General features: G+C 44.9%; 2 protein-coding genes and 1 long non-coding RNA gene across 3 annotated transcripts; 2 read left to right on the top strand and 1 right to left on the bottom strand.

Moving 5' to 3' along the window:
• The first annotated feature begins 1,899 nt into the window (after positions 1-1,899).
• On the top strand, positions 1,900-6,792 carry LOC136508730 (uncharacterized). Its single transcript, XR_010772102.1, has 3 exons — positions 1,900-2,417; positions 2,486-2,537; positions 6,660-6,792. It is a non-coding gene; the product is annotated as an uncharacterized lncRNA (long non-coding RNA).
• Positions 6,793-11,101: 4,309 nt separating this feature from the next.
• On the top strand, positions 11,102-11,838 carry LOC136508724 (defensin Ec-AMP-D1-like). The gene is made up of 2 exons (XM_066503492.1): positions 11,102-11,252; positions 11,354-11,838. The coding sequence occupies exons 1-2, from the start codon at positions 11,189-11,191 to the stop codon at positions 11,530-11,532; spliced, it is 243 nt and encodes an 80-aa protein (XP_066359589.1). The 5' UTR covers positions 11,102-11,188; the 3' UTR covers positions 11,533-11,838.
• Positions 11,839-14,856: 3,018 nt separating this feature from the next.
• Positions 14,857-16,672, bottom strand: LOC136449871 (very-long-chain aldehyde decarbonylase GL1-11-like). The gene is made up of 5 exons (XM_066450095.1): positions 16,213-16,672; positions 15,944-16,063; positions 15,653-15,865; positions 15,463-15,543; positions 14,857-15,376 (listed from the first exon to the last, which is right to left on the bottom strand). Exons 1-5 carry the CDS (start codon positions 16,431-16,433, stop codon positions 15,307-15,309), a joined length of 705 nt encoding a protein of 234 aa, XP_066306192.1. The 5' UTR covers positions 16,434-16,672; the 3' UTR covers positions 14,857-15,306.
• Between the last annotated feature and the right edge of the window lie 70 nt (positions 16,673-16,742).

Genomic DNA, 16,742 nt, shown 5'->3' with positions numbered 1-16,742 from the left:
TTTTGGTTTTGCATGATCATGACAGAACAAAACCCGCTCCTGGCCTGGCCAAAATGGCACGTGCCAGCCGTACGTCGCACTCCAAACTACTGCCTCTAGTAGTCTAGTTTAATTTAATTAATCTGTTCGGAAAGCCTCAGATGAAATGTTAAACATGCTGGATCCGCCGATCCGTCCTCGTCTTGACGTCTTCCGACACGGAATCAGGCATCACCCGCGAGCGAGCCCATCGTTAGCTTTACCCGCAGGATCGGCTGCTACGAAGAAAGAAAACCAGCCCGTTCACTTGTTGATTTCAGTCGGCCCAAATCAGCCAGTCAACAGTGCTTTTCTCTCACAACAAACCAGCACCAGCCAGCCCGGAACAGACGCGTACGTTCCGTTTCTGCCCGCCGTTGCGACGCTGTTTCGCCACTTGCGGCAGCTGCAGATGGCTCCGTCGAACAGCGTGCACTAGCGGCTAGCGCTGCCGCCACACCAATACGTACAATGCAATGTGCTGGATCGCCATCCTTGTCGCAGTCGGGCCGCGTGATAGCTAGCAGGTCTCGCCACATCAGGAAAACGGTGGAGTGGAGTGGTCACTGGTCTCGGTCAGATTCCGACGATGTCCCCCCCGTGGCCGCGAAATGGACTGCTGGGCCAAACCGGCCAATGGAGCGGCCTGCCGAGACCGACCGAGCGGCACCCGGCCGGTGTCAGCAACTCACCTGCTTCTCCGGCAACTGACGAGGACAGAGACGGTGAAGGCCGGCTCAGGAAGGCGAACCCAAGATACACCGGTAGTGAATGAGCCATCTAACGCTTGCACACGCAGACGCGAGGCAATGCCTCTGTAACTACTTAAGCTGAGCGACACAGAGGTGGAGAGCACACAAACCTGCTATCCTAATACTAAGAACACCTCCGTACTCGTTCTTCATGTTCCTCTTCTTCTTCAAGCCTCATCTTCTTCTCCTCCGATCCTCCATCCCCGCTGCTTGTTCCTCGCAGCCGGTCGGTCCGCGAGAAATATCTGCGGCGCGCGGGAGCCAGATCGTGGCAGCGACGTGCCGGCGCGCGCGGTCGCCCTCCCCCCTCCGTCGGTGCTGCATGCCGTGCCTGGTCCCTGTCCCGGCAGCGCGTGGCGCCGTCGACAGCGATCCCAGCGCCGGTGGCCGGCACTATGCGTACGTGCGCCGCGCACTCGGCCTCTGAGCGCATGTCTCGGCACGTTTTCGCGGCACTGGCCACGCGATCGCGCCACGGAAAACGAGCCTTTCATTTTCTTGGCGTCGCACGCTCTAGCCTCTAGTGGTGCGATGCCTTGCCGATTTTCAGCGAAGTGCTGGGCTTTGAACGTCGTCGTCGAAAGCTGCTCATGGTCAATTGGTCATGGGCGAGTCGCGAGTCGGATCGGAGGACGTGCTTTCTTTTGTTTTTCTTTTTTTTTAAGAAAACTTGAATTGAACTGTTGAAGACGTGTTTTCGAGGTTACGGAGAACGGCTTGAAGAGACTTGACCGTTTGCCTTGGGTGCTCGTATGTTTTTTTTTTTTTTTTTTTTGATTGGACCTTGGGTGCTCGTATGTACGTTTTACGTTGCTGCACGGTTCCGTTTGGCTGACCGTACAAGTCTGTTGAATCTATTTGTTGCTGGGCTCCCGCTGATTTGGGAAACCAGTAATGTTGGGCTTCCATCGAGGAGCAGAGAAGAAAGTGGGTCGGATAAGTTAGTGGGCTTTCCCAGCTGCAAATACGACCATGCAAGATGATTACGGGCCCAAGCTAAAAAAAAGATGATTACGGGCCCAGTGGCCGCATCCTGGACCAAGACGAAGCGCAAAGTCTAATTAGCGACTGGTCGCGCTCGTCGGCGACCGCGCGACGAGTCTGAAACGAGCCCGGCCCAATAGTTACTCCACGCCTTCATGCGGCCTTTCTCATCCTTTCCGTTTCAGCCTCCTCCTTTCCGTTCGGCAGCGCAGCCGGCCGCAGAATCCGGCGACGTAGCTGTCGGAAGCCGAGCAGCGAGCGGTGGGTGGGGCAGGTTGCTGCGGGCGACGGCGGAGGAACTGCTCCGATTTGTCGTCCAAGGTCTGCCCTCTCTTCGCCCCGCGTCCAAATCCCTTCTTCTTTCTGCATCTGCCCCCCATCGTGGTTGGGCTTCTGCATCAGCCATCAACGGCTCGTTCACCAGGTTGTGGTGGACGACGACAGAGGAGCTGCTTCGACTGTCGTTGAAGGCATCCCCTCTCTCCGCCGCGCGTATTAATCGCTTCTCCTTTTCTGCATCCGCTCTGACGTAGTTGCAGCTCCTGCAGGGGCCATCCGCGGCTCCTTCAGCCATCCCATCCATCTGATTACCGGATTACCGGTGCTTGTTAGCAGAATCAGTTGTCTCTTTCCATTGAGCATTGTCTTGCGAGTTCTCAGCAGGTACAGTATTCCAGCTATCCCAAGAATCTGATTGCTTTTGCATCTAAAATTGCCCTGTGGTGTTGCAGCCAGATTAAGCAGGAGTTTTGCGCGGCAGAATTCGGGGCCTTCTTCTGCTAGGTTGTTCCGAGAATCATTCTGTGCATCATTCTTCTAGATTGTCACATTACTCCACGAATGTTGCTATGAATCAGAATCATTTATAGTTACTACTTTTTCTCATGAACCATTCCTTGTTGTTATTTTGCGAGTTGCACTGTTAACCCAGGAATCGTGTAGTGCCTCAATGCCCCTTCTACTTTTTAAGTTTCATTATTAGGTAGCTATTTCGGTGCTTCACCTCCCATAATTGGTAGGTATTTCAGTGTTTTGGTGAGTTCTTTTTTTCAGTGTTAGAGGTTCAGTTTTATCATTTTGCTTTGAGTTTCTTTTTAGTTCGCTTTCACTTTCAGAGTTTCGGTTTTCAGTTTTCAGTCATGTTTTTAAAAAAAAATTAGTTTCATTTTTCAGTTAGCTTTTTAGGTTCAAATATCTTCCTAAATTCTACATATTAGTTGCCTCACCTACAATGTATAAGTTATTATAAAAGAGTAGCCATTGCACATATAAGTTGCCACAAAAGAATTTGTCCTCAATTTAAGTTTTCAATCAATTTTTTTTAGTTTTTTTAGTTTCAGTTATCGGTCATGTTTTTTTTAATGATTTTGTAGTTTTAGTTTTCAATCAAGTATTTTTTCAAAAAAAAATTCATTTTTCATTCTAAGTTTTTTTAGTTTCAGATTTCAGTCACCGTTTAGGTTAGAATGTCTTCCTAAATCTTGTATATTTGTTGTCTCATCTACGATATATAAGTTATTACAGAAGAGTAGCTATTGCACACATAAATTGGCACAAAAGAATTTGCTCCCTAGTTTTAGTTTTCAGTTATGTTTTTTTCTAGTGGTTTTTAGTTTTAGTTTTTTGTTATGGTTTTTAGTGTTTTTTTAGTTTCAGTTCTCAGTCACCCTTTTAGGTTCGAATGTGTGCCTAAATCATACATATTAGTTATATAATAACTTACTCTCTAAGTTGACATCTCATGCAATGCTTCTAATAATTTACCTCTCAGGGTGCAGCTTACCTTATTTTGTGTTGCTACTACTCTTGTTTTTTCATGTCCCTCCAATTTGCAGCTAGTCATGTTTTCCGACTTATATTGTGGGTTTTATAATGACTTGTCTCTCTAGTTAGCAGCTTATGCAATGCTTGTTCTAATAATTTGCACCCAAGTCGTTGCTTGTCTTGTCTTGTTTTGCATCACTATTGTCATTTTTTAATAAATGCTCCTAGTTGGCAGCCAGTCAGGTTGCCTGACTTTTTGTAATGTGTGTTATAATAGCTTGCCCCTTCTAATTGGTAGCTTATGCAATATTTATTTTAATAATTTGTCTTTCTAGGTTGCAGCTTATCTTGTTTTGGTTCGTTAATCTCTTTAGGGGTTAGTATTTTTATGTAAATACTATATAAAAATTTATTGTATTCCCCTATAATAACAATCGATGTGCATACCATGTAAAAACTTTAGTTTATTTTAGAGTAGCAAGTTTAGTATTACTGTCGGCACGAAATTTCGTCCCGTGCCGAGGGCACACGAGCAAGCCGGAAGGGTCCGCTCGATGGAGCTGGAGATCCGCCTAGTCCAAGCGGTTAGGTGGCTCGGCGGCACTCCTCAGGTCCTGAGTTCGACTCCCCGTGGGAACGAATTTCAGGCTGAGGTTAAAAAAATCCCCTCGACCGCCCCAAGGTGCCAAAGCGCAGTTTGGCCCCGGCTCGGTTCTCACAGGGTTACGGTACCACTGCGTTAGGCTGGGGGCAGGGGTTTGGGGGTTTTCTCGATCTGTGTGAGAAGATCTTCTTCTTAAAGGGAAAACCCGGGGGCGTCATACCCCCTGCAGGTCGAGTTTTTTTTCCTTCCAGGTTGCAACTTATCTTGTTTTGGTTCGTTACTCTCTTTAGGGGTTAGTATTTTTATGTAAATACTATATAAAAATTTATTGTATTCCCCTATAGTAACAATCGATGTGCATACCATGTAAAAACTTTAGTTTATTTTAGAGTAGCAAGTTTAGTATTACTGTCGGCACAAAATTTCGTCCCGTGCCGAGGGCACACGAGCAAACCGGAAGGGTCCGCTCGATGGAGCTGGAGATCCGACTAGCTTCAGCGTAGGGATGGTCGATCCTGCGCACTCCTTCCGAGACGTGCCAGTCAATTTGACCCTGCAATTGACAAAGAGAGAAAGCTAATCAGTAATTTAAGGCGGAACATGCAGGTGTTGCCAGACAGTCCCAAATGTGTGGCTCTGAGAGCCGATTTGGAAGAAAATCAACTAAATAGTCGATTTCAGCATACTCATAAAAATAAATCAATTAAAGCTCATAGAATTATAGAAGGTAAATCGATTATCGCTCAGGATAGATCTTGTTATTTAGACAAACATTAGTCAATGGTAAGAGGATATCAATAATGATTAATTTATGCTAAGCCAATGACTGCAAGTAACTAAATCCCCTTTGTATAAATGAAACAGCTCATCATCATTTAATCATTTAATAAAGATAAATCTAATGAATATATTAGATCTCATCTATCGCTATGACTAGTGGGGCATGAGGCAGAATCATGCAGGCCGTAGAAACAGCAATAGATTCGATGACCCTAACTTATTACTAATATCAGTGGGGCATGAGGCAGAATCATGTAGGCCGTAATACAATAATAAGATCATGGGGCTAACAGATCTTTCAACTTATCTTTACTTCAACGGTCTCGTGACGTGGACTGTTTGTGAGAGCACTCGATATCGGCTAAAACACTCGATTCAGGCATAGCGCACAGTTAAGGTCATGTCCTATCAGGAACAGATCTACCAAATAACGATTCCCACTCCATGGTGCTAACAGTGGGGTGTGAGGTAGAATCACACAGACCGTGATAACGGGCTATAGAACAGTTTTCGCTAGCCAACAGATGTACTCAAGACAACACATGCCTTAACCGTACACTATGCGTAATTAAGATTGACATAAAATGGCCGATAAAACATAACTTGTCGTTTAAGATGCAGATTAGATCAAATTTGGATTAACAAACGATGAGTTCAGAAGGATATAAGGCCGATCTAGATCAATCCCAATCGGACGAAGTGATATTGATGTAATTAAGTAAATAATGGAAGCAATAAACATTATCGGTAACTTAATGAATCTATCCAAAGGAACGCCTCCCTTAGATAGAGTCGATAACTTGACCTTAATCTAGTTTGAGCAGTGGAGGTCGACCGGAACGATGCAGCCGTACTTGAACTAGACGAGAGTCGATAACTAGCTTATATCATAGTCGTAGTGGAGGTCGACCGGATCGATGCAGTCGTACTTGAACTAGACAAGAGTTGATAACTAGCTTATACCATAGTCGTAGTGGAGGTCGACCGGATCGATGCAGCCGTACGAACAGACGTATAAGCCATGACGGTACTTACAGACAAGCAGTGGAGGTCGACCGGATCGATGCAGCCGTACTTGCTGAAGAACTCGCCGAGATCTACTCTGCTTCTACTCCTAAGGGGTGACCGGAGCCGAAAAAAGTAAGTAACTTGTATTTGATTGATTGTGTATCCTTTACAATAGCCGGGGTTTGATATTTATACCCGGAGCCTAAACATGAATCCTACTCGAGCACGACTCATTACAATCTTCGGCAAAGAAGAAAACATTCATAATTTAAGATAACTTAGACCCTAATCTTTCCTTTTTTGTAGAGTCTGATATGTAGTTTTCTTGCGCCAACCATAGCTCATCATCGCTATCTGCTGTCGTCACCCAAAGAGATCCGACTCCAGAGTCATATCTGAATCAGCTGATATCGATCCTTATGCAATCGATTTCTTGATTGACACGATTTAGAAAGTTTCGAGTTCCCGCGCTTTTCTCTTCAAATTTGGATGTAAACAATTATATGGTAACAACTTCTTTCATAAATCTCCTACCATATTTTTATACATCTATTGCTACTAAATTAAAATTTGTTCGAAACATAGTCCAGAGGGGTCTAGTTTTGTTTGTCTCGTTATGTAGAACATACCAGTGCAGATGAATTTAAAAACACATACACAGTTCAAAAGTTATAGTTTTTTTTTTTAAATAGTTTTTTTGAAAACGTGCAAGGGAGTGACGGAGCATCACTGTAATCACTCTTTTCCAGATGCTGGACGCGTGGCCGGAGGCAGAGTAACAGGGTCGTGCTCTTGACGTTTGGGCGACTCGTCTGCTTATCGCAGTCCATCGAGAATTGGAGATGATGCAAGCCACAGAAACTATGTAAAAATTTTAGTATGTTTTTGGAGTACCAGCTTTAGTATTACGTGCTACTAACTTTTGTATGAATCTTCTAGCACATATTTACACATAAATTGTTACTAAAATAAAATTTTTTGAAACATACGTAAGTAGTGTTTAGTTTTGTTCGTCTCATCACGTAGAACCCACCGGACCATGGAATTGAAAACGGATACAGTATTCAAAACTTATAGCAATTCAAAGAAATTGATTTAGCAGGGCTGGTCGGACGCCATGCATCACGCAAGTGGAAGTGACTGCCCGTGAGGCTCAGTCGCGCGCGCAAGCTGGACGGACCTGGGGTCGCGCGCTACGCGTGTGCGTGACGGTCGCGCCTTATCGGCGTCCAAGACGAAGCCCATGGAGAGAGCACGCTCCGCGCATCTTCTCACTCACTCACTCACTGACCTCTGGCCTCTGCAGAGTGCATAGTCCGCCACACATGTTCCAGACGACGAAGGAAGGCGATGGAACAAGGCGACGCAGCACAGCACCACCACGCCATGTTCTGCTGTTGGAAGTATCATTTAATTTTGGAACCTGAGCTTGATGGACATGGCATCTCGAAGAAAAAAGGAGCAAAAGGCTTCACAATTAAAGGAGAAGTTTGAAATGCATGCACGAGACGAGATCAGCAGGAGAAAGGCGATGGGATGCGTTTCACCATCCTCCGTCCTCCCTTTATTCCGTAGATCTCTGAATGCTTCTTCGCTTTGTCTCGCTTTTCTCGTCCAAACAGAAGTGATCCACAGCATTCGCTCGACGAAGATCGGATCGGGGGAGTGCTTTATTTGACAAATTGCACCGACGCGAATAAACTTTCCTTCTAATATGCATTAATTGTGAGCTACTCCATCCGTCCTCCAAAAATTATAATTCTTGTTTTGAGAAGTAAAAAAATTAACCAAATCACCTCGTAATTTTTTTAACCAAATCAATACAAAAAAGTTAGTAGCATTAATTATAATATTAAATATGCATTATTAGATCAATCTTAGAATATTTTTTGTTGTTGTATGTCTATTTAAAGTCATAAATATTAATGTATTTTCTATAAACCTAGTTAAATTTAAGAAAGTTTGACACAATCAAAAACTTAGACCCCTTCTTCTTTACGGAGGTAGAAGCACTACTTTACTTCTGTCAAAGAAAAGAATTTGCTGCAGGAAGGAAAGGGAATTGCTGACAGCATATGAGATTAGTGACAGCGAGCCGCGAGCCCACCACGACGGTAGATTAACGCACGAACACTAGTTTATTTTCTGATCTAACGCGCCAAAGGCAGGCTTTACCTTTAGCACCGCAAGAAGAGCACTAGCTTTGCTGAAGCGCGCACGCAGCTTAACGCGGCAATCGCATGCGTTATGCCTGATGGTCAGTGGTGGCGTTTAGATCCAGTGCGTAAAGTTTTGAGGTGTTATATCGAATGTTATATGGGTTGTTGCATAGAGTGTTCAGAAACTAATAAAAAATAAATTATTTTTTGTCAGTAAACCGCGATACGAATTCATTAAGCCTAATTAATCCGTCATTAGCATATGTTACTGTAGCACTTTATTGTCAATTCATGAACTAATTAGGCTTAAAAGTTTCATCTCCCAAAGTAATCATAATCTGTGTAATTAGTTATTTTTTAGTATATATTTAATATTTTATGCATGTATTTAATATTTGATGTAATAGGATGTAAAGTTTTGAAGGAGGAAGACTTAATTACTCTGCACGCAGCCGCGATCCAGTGAAAAGAAAAGCCAGCCCCTCGCCAGAAAACGCCGGCTTTTACCACACGCCTTGTCGCCAGCCATACATACATGCGTGTTAGCGAGGCTAGCTGTTACTGGAACAGGCTCAAAACATACAGCTATACTTGTTGTTTTCACTACCAGACTACGTTGAGGACATGTTTGGAACGAAGGAATGCAAAACAGAGGAAAGAAAAAAAACGCATAAATGGAGTCTAGATGTTGTGGAAAAACAGAGGAACGAGAAAACACAGGAAAGACATAGATAAGGGTATTTGGATCGTAGGAATTATAACACAGGATTTTACAAATCAATTACGGCAACTTGAGTGCGAGCGGCGTGGACGACCGAGCGTGCGAGCACCGTGGACGACCCAGCGCGCGAGCTGCAGCAATGCGAGCGCAAACCGTGGCGGCGCGACTGACCGAACAACCGAGTGAGTGCGAGCGGCCACGGCAGGCACCGGCGTTGGCGTCGACGCGAGCTGCAGGGCTCGTGAGAATGCGTGGTGGGCGGCAAGACCTGACTGCCAGGCCATGATTAGCAAGCGTCACGAGCAACAGAGCGAGCGACGAAGATTTCCCTTAGGTATCGGTGGATGTTTTATTTTCCGTGAAACACACGTAGCTGGAAGCCTTTCCTCCGAAATGGAAACTACGAATCCTATGTTCCAAACACAGTCACAGGCTTTCTTTCTAGAGGAATGAAATCCTCCAAAATTCCTATGAAAAAACTATGTTCCAGACAGGCCCTGAGTGTTTATTTAGTCAGCTGCACTAGGATACATTATATTAATTAAATTGAAAATAAACAAAATAAGTAGTAAAATAATATCTAGTTTGTTTGAATCGACTGTATACCAATTAATTTTACCATGCTAAGCCTGAATCTATTTTAGATTGTGGTAATAATATAACTTAAAACATGCAAATTATTGTTAAATACCATATTTGCTTACTAATAAGTTATATTATTCCAAGAGTCTAGATTTGAAGAAATGATTTTTTTTTTACAAAAAGGCTAGCGTCCGAATTTCCGACCGTAAAAAGTTTCCACACACCGCTCCCGTTCGAGTGTATGGACCGCGTCCCCGTCCTGTCCCTGCATAACAAAAGCGCACCCAGTCCTGTCCCCGTAACAGTAGCACGCCCATAACCCCGTAACAAACAAGAGCGCGTCCGTAACCCCACAGCGCCGCAACAGACAGGAGTGCGCCCACCGCGCCAGCCTCACCTCGGCTGCGGATGCGGGACGCGGAGGCAGACGAGTCACATTGCAACATGTGCATCAACTGATCTACTTTTAAAACATCCAGATGCAACACTTACAACATATATCTGAAGATAAATGAAACACTTAAAACATGCACCTGAAACACTTGTAAAAAGATTTGAAAACACTTGAAAACTATTGCAAATCATACGCAATATCTAGATAAAACGCATGCAATATATGTATGAAACATATGCAGTATCCAGATAAACATATGCAAGTAGAGAGAGCACGGGCGCGACGGGAGGCGCAAGTCCGAGGGGGGAGCAGACGGTGTGGGCGAGGACGGGTACCATCCCGCGAGTAGGACGTGCAGCGCGCAGAGCAAGCGGACGACGCTAGCGGGGGCGGCGACGGACACCAAGCATTACCGTTTTTATTTTTTATTTTTTCGGGAGCCAGATTCGCGAGCTACTTTTATACTTAGGCCTTGTTTAGTTTCATGGTGTAAAATTTTGAGGTGTCATATGGGGTGTCGTATGGGGTGTTCGGATACTAATAAAAAAAATTACAGAATTCGTTAGGAAACCGCGAGACGAATTTATTAAGCTTAATTAATCTGTCATTAACACATGTGTTACTGTAGCATTTTTTTTTGTCAAATCATGGAGTAATTAGGTTTAAAAGATTCATCTCGTAAAGTAGTCATAATCTGTGTAATTAGTTATTTTGTAGTCTATATTTAATACTTTATATATTTATCTAAATATTTGATGGGAGGCCTTACGATGGAAGATAGACTCAGAGTTTTGTAGAGACATGAGGGCCTTGTTTAGATCACCTCTAAATTCCAAGTTTTTTCACTCTCTCTCCATTACATTAATTTTTAGCCGCTTGCATGGAGCATTAAATGTAGGTAAAAAAAATAACTAATTGCACAGTTTAGTTGAAAATCACGAGATGAATTTTTTAAGCTTAGTTGGTCCACGATTGGACAATATTTATCAAATAAGACGAAAGCGCTACTATTCATCGGGTTGCAATTTTTTTGCAATCTAAACCTGGCCGAGACATCCAAACGTACTGAAATTGCATCATAGTTCGAGCCAGGGCATCTGTACTACCAAACAGGCTAACAAAAGCTAGCGTAGCGGGCCTTCGGGAAACGGCAGGGCCTTTACACGTACGCGCCTCGCTGCACACGCGGGGCGGGCCTCACGTGGACTAGGCTCGTGCTGCTTCGCTAGCTTTCCTTGCTGCCCTTTCACTCGCGTCACGTCTCGCATCTTGTGCAGTGGCCGGCGGGCGGCCATCTCATGTCTTGTATATAAAGGCAGGGAAGGGCACCCGTGTTCGATTCAGTTTCAGTTGTATCCCCTCTGTCGCCGCTGAGACCAGCGCCGAAGAAGGGAGAGGAAGAAAGGAATCGGCCGGAGCAATATGGAGCTCTCTCGCAAGCTCTTCACGGCCGTCCTCCTCGTCATGCTGCTGCTCGTGGCCGCAGGTACGTGCGGCGGGCTGGCTTATATATATATCATCTATTCATCTGTGAACGTGAACTCATCTGGTACGGTCTACTGATCTGAGATGGTGTTTCGCATGCAGAGATCGGGCCGGTGGCGGTGGCGGAGGCGCGGACGTGCCAGTCGCAGAGCCACAGGTTCCGGGGCCCCTGCGTGCGCCGGGCCAACTGCGCCAACGTCTGCAGGACCGAGGGATTCCCCGACGGCAAGTGCCACGGCTTCCGCCGCCGCTGCTTCTGCACCACGCGCTGCCGCAACTGAGATTCGCCCGCCGGGCCGGCCGGGGGAGCATGCATGCCCGGCGACGCGGCGGCGAGTGCATGCGCGCGGGCCCGTTTCGATCTGTCGCCGTGTCGCGCGTTGATCGCGAACAGTCCATGAATAAGAATTTTGTGTGTTGTGTGGTTTGTTTTGGACTTTTTGTCAGCTGGTGTGACAAGTGTTGTCGTTTGTTGAGTCGTGGATCGATGGGTCTAGTAGCGTGTGCCGCCTGTGCGTGCTGCTGTTTCCTGTCCCCTGAGTGTTTCGGTTTCTCCTAAATTTTTGAAGATTTCTCGTCACATCAAATCTTTAGACGCATACATGAAGTATTAAATGTAAATAAAAAATAAAATTAATTACATAGTTTAGACAAAATTTACGAGACGAATCTTTTAAGCCTAATTAGACTATAATTGGACACTAATTATCAAATAACAACGAAAATACTATAGTGTCGTTTTACCAAAATTTTTGTTTAGACAAAATTTACGAGACGAATCTTTTAAGCCTAATTAGACTATAATTGGACACTAATTATCAAATAACAACGAAAATACTATAGTGTCGTTCTACCAAAATTTTTGTCATCTAAACTGGGCCTAAGAGAAAATTTCGAGCTCCCCATCTCCATCAAAGACGACATGCGTGGTTTGTTTGTCTCTCACGCTCGACCAGTAGATCAGTAGTCACGCTGGCCATCATCGGAAAAAGGAAAGATGACAATGGAGTAGTAGAATACAGTAGGACACAGGAGACCACAGGTTGCCTTTTGGCTTCTCGTGTTGCCACCACGGGTGATGCGTGCCGACATGCGGATGCACGGACTTCTATTGCTTGGTGTCGCGTGCTTGTATATTGTATAGTGAGTACATACTTGTACCCCACCACATGCTAGCGTGTAGCGTGTAGCGTGTCGCGCATGAGCCTACTCTATGAGCCTGGCCGTCGCACCTACGTGGGCTTTGGTAACACAAAGTTGGGCACCGCCGCTTTCGTAGCCGGCCCGCATTTGTGGGTGGTCGCCAGGAGAAATAGCAGAGCATCGCCTCCAGCGCCAGCTACCAGCCCAACGTCCAGCGAGTTGAATTGCTCAGTGGTGCCCCGGGGCACATGTGTATCAATGGTTTGGTGTATCACCAAACGTGATCTTTGATTTCTAATTATTTACCACTGATACGGTGACCACCTCTCTATTTATCAGTTTTGTCGTGACAACTACAAAGACAGAAATTTGCCTATAATTTTGCTGACGTGGCGCGCCAGTTCAACACGTCAGCATGGACTTTGACGTCTCCGTCAGTTTTCCTTCTCTGCTGGACAGTGGCTATCGGTACCTTCTTCTTCATCCTTCGGCCTCCACCTTCATAAGCCGTGCCGACCTCCTACAGTCCGTGGCCGCGCTCAGTGCTCTGCAGCGGGAGCGTGCAGAGGCGTGCTCCGTGCCCCTGCACTGCAGGCCGCGAGCTGCGGCCATGGCGCCCGCGGAGGTGTCCTCGCCGGAGTAGCACGAGGGCGCAGGCAAGGAGGCGTTCGACCACGCCGGCATCGTGCTCTCCTACATCGCCTCGGGCTTCTCCGTCATCTGCTGCACCGAGTTCGCCGTCGAGATCCCCGTGGCCGGGGGCTCCTTCGCGTACCTCTGCGTCGAACTCGGCGAACGCCGCGGCCTTGCAGCTGCCCATGTATGAGTTAGTGTAAAACACGATGAAGCGAAAGAAAAAAAAAGATGAAGCTCTGCAGGACAGCACACCTGGGTCCATGGCAAGGTCCAAGCACTTGCTGCACGACGATGGGTGGCATTGAAGCTGAATTGGCTGTGGTGTCAATGTGTCATTGTCACCGAGGCATGTCATATATCAGCAAGGAAGAGGAGTACCGTAGCACTGTTCTCTGGTGAATTAGTGATTACACATGAGAAGATACAATTGAGCAGATGAATGATGCTGCAAAAACGGTTTGACAGGACACAAGAGTATGTAAAGGGTTTGTAGTTGTTTAGTTATACGATTGGAATAGAATAGTCAACGGTTCCATTCTAATTATCTATATGATTCCACCTTTAAGCAACAGCTCTTGTTTATTGTATTTGACGACACTGTGTTATTGCATACAATGGATTTCAACTTAATTTAACAACATTTTTTTGTGTGATGCATAGGAGAAAGGAATTCAATTATGTCAATATGAGTCATTCAATGCCAATAGAGTAATAGGGGGTGTTCGGCTGATCCAGTAGGGGAGATGTGGATGGCTGATTTTAACTGATTCAATAATGTTCTGAGAGAGAATAGGCTAAAACAAACTGAAACAAGTTGAGACTAGACAAGAAGAACATGCTATAATATTTTCAACCAGAATTTATACCGATGTGACTCCATCACTTTTGAATATATCACCGCACTGTATAAATGTGTCTTTTCCCATTGCAACTCATGGGTATTTACCTAGTCTTTTTTTTAAGACGGATGATCCAAGAAAAAGCTTTTCGTGGCCATGTTGGCCTGTAATTTACAGATGTATTGTGTATAATACCTGTCTTCCAGACAGGGTTTAGGCATCACATGTAATCTAGGCCCCATAGTCCTATTGTCTTTGTCTGACTCCCTCACACCAAAATTTATAACTGTGACTGGACTGCAGATCGTGTGCAGTACCAGCATCTCAGCTATCCACTGAACAGTAGGGATGAAAACGGATCGGATACGGACGGATATCATCGATATTACATTTGTTTTCATATTTCTGTCCGGATTCGGATTTGAATACGGATAGTGTCAACTATGTCGGATAGGATACGATTGGATATCGACATCGTAAATATGCGATTTAAGTATTCGGATACGGATACGGTATCGGATATTGGATATCCGGACTCGGATACGGACAGATCTCAACCCCTCTAAACGGATTTGGTTTCGAATACGGTCGAAAAATATCCGTACCGTTTTCATCCCTGCTGAACAGGCAATGGTTAAGATGAGAGACTACTTTTCTCCTTTTCTTTCACACTTCTGTTGTTAGCCACTGTTTTGGAGAAAATAAGACTAGAGATAGCTTAACACAAAAGAGTCCATCAATAATTAGAATCTTTGCAGCATATATTTTACTTAAACTGTTAGCTTGATGTCCTCTAAATCGACGGTCAGGAAAGAGCATACGTTGACACAAATGAGCATAATTGAAAGCTTGCATCCCCAAGTAGCAATGCTGATTTCCAGATACCGATGCAAGTTTGTTGGTTACGTTCATGCCTAGCCTAGGACTACGAGCTACAATACAGGACTGAGCTGAGCCAGAGCACAAAGGAAATGCCTCGCACAAATATACAGAGATCCAGGAAAATTATATAAACGAGAAGAACAAATCCGGAATCGCTTACCAACAAAGTACACAAGCAATCAATCCTTGCCATCCCAGACTTTCATGGACAGTTTCTAGGGTGCAAAGCTACTCCCGCCGTCTCTGATGGTTCAATTCACTGCTGCCAGGCCATCCCATTCCCATATGTATACACCCCATCGAGTCGTCAAAACAAACGCAAAGCAAACCCCCAAGAGGAGATTACAAACTATCAAATTCAGTTCATGACAGACCAAGGTCGCCAGGACCTCATTCTTGATCATAGCAAACACAGGAAATCAAAATCTCAACCTATAGTATCGATCGTCAAGGCAATAACTGACTGACTGTTTCTAGGGTGCATCCATCTCCTTTTCCGTGAGCGCAACTCTATCGCCAGTCTTGCTGATGTCTTCACTAAGCAGATTCCACAATCTACAGATTCTTCCCTTCTTTCTCCTCAATGGTCTTTGCCTTGCGATAATCCTTGTCCGTCCCGAACAACCTGAAACACAACCAATGAGCTTCTTACGTAATGGCGGAGTTTAGAGCCCCTGCACAACTCAACACAGTCATGCTATGGATCCTCACCAGTCCATGTAAACAAATGTCGAGGCATAGTTCCCTGACTTTGTGTACAGCACACGGTGATGGTAGTCATGGAAGTCCGAGCTATTCATCATGACAAAAATTGAGCACACGGTAAAACGTTCAGCTTCAAATAAACAAACACAGTCCCTTTTAAGAGGGGAAAATGAAAACAATGATCTAGCTTACTTACCCGCCATACAGTGGCAGGAAATTTGATGGGCTCCATGGGAAGTGATAGCCGCTGTGAGCTTCAACTGTCTCCAATACCCTCAACACCATCCACAGCCACAAGGTGAACAGATGAGGGCCAGTAAGAGCAGGACCAACAACTGTGGCGAATCCCAGGAACAAAATTTCAGCTGGGTGGGCATATTCAGAAGTTAAACCAAAGGGTGTGGCGTACCTGCAAGGATTTTTTCTGTCATAGACTAGAAAATGTTGCAACATGTAAAGTAAGATGCAATGAAGCAATATCACTTACTCGTGGTGGACGCTGTGAACATGTTTGTATAGCCATTTCGTATGCAGTGCCCTGTGCCCCCAGTAGAATATAAAATCCTCAAGGACAAAGTAGAAAAGAACTTGAGATACAACAACCGTCCTGCAAAAAAGTAGATTGAGATATCTTCTCCAACTCGAACATTGGTGCTTTCATATTTACATGCTGAGATAGTGAGATGAAGAATACTAGCAATAAGGTAACTAAAATACGTGAGGTGCTTTAGCCAGGAGAGAGGAGTGAGTGCATACCAATGTGGTAGAGGAAGAGAGCTCCTAAGACCCATGAATCTGAAGGCAGGGTACGAGAAAATCATGACAGGCAGGTTCACACAGACATGGTACAGAATAAGACGCAAGACACATCTGTTTTGGTAAGCAGGGGTATTGCTCTTCTTCTGCATAGAACAATGCACACATTTTGTTGTTGTTAAGGGAACCAAATATAGTAGCAAGATAAGCATACTGCACATTGCAGATCAAATATTATATGACAAGACAAAAGAGACAAAGGATCAGCCATTCTTTGCTTATGGGCACTAGGAGCTTGGAACAGAATTAATAGCATGCATGTTCTGTTTCACAGGGAAATCTAGGCATTGCATTTCAGTGAAAGAACCAGAATATCTAGGGGGACAAAATATCACTCAATCTTGAAGAGAAGAGGCAGAGAAATTATTGCCAATGAAGAGCCAACCTTGGGTGTTTTTTTTCCTCAAACATGCTGTAGCATTTCTTCATTAAGAGGAAGAGAATGAAACAGTTACACCGAGTGGTAAGCC

Source organism: Miscanthus floridulus, chromosome 1 (genome assembly GCF_019320115.1).
Source record: "Miscanthus floridulus cultivar M001 chromosome 1, ASM1932011v1, whole genome shotgun sequence".
In the NCBI taxonomy this organism is placed as follows: domain Eukaryota; kingdom Viridiplantae; phylum Streptophyta; class Magnoliopsida; order Poales; family Poaceae; genus Miscanthus; species Miscanthus floridulus.
The sequence above is the reverse complement of the archived record's forward strand: the minus strand, read 5'-3'. Positions and strand labels throughout refer to the sequence as shown.

Bases quoted from the DNA above. Each gene is read 5' to 3' on its own strand.
- LOC136449871 (XM_066450095.1), bottom strand. From the start codon at position 16,433: ATGTGCAGTATGCTTATCTTGCTACTATATTTGGTTCCCTTAACAACA. The intron at 16,064-16,212 runs GTATGCACTCAC...ACTTTTTTGCAG, and splicing joins TCTCTTCCTCTACCACATTG to GACGGTTGTTGTATCTCAAG. The intron at 15,866-15,943 runs GTAAGTGATATT...AAATCCTTGCAG, and splicing joins GTTCACAGCGTCCACCACGA to GTACGCCACACCCTTTGGTT.
- LOC136508724 (XM_066503492.1), top strand. From the start codon at position 11,189: ATGGAGCTCTCTCGCAAGCTCTTCACGGCCGTCCTCCTCGTCATGCTG. The intron at 11,253-11,353 runs GTACGTGCGGCG...TTTCGCATGCAG, and splicing joins GCTGCTGCTCGTGGCCGCAG to AGATCGGGCCGGTGGCGGTG.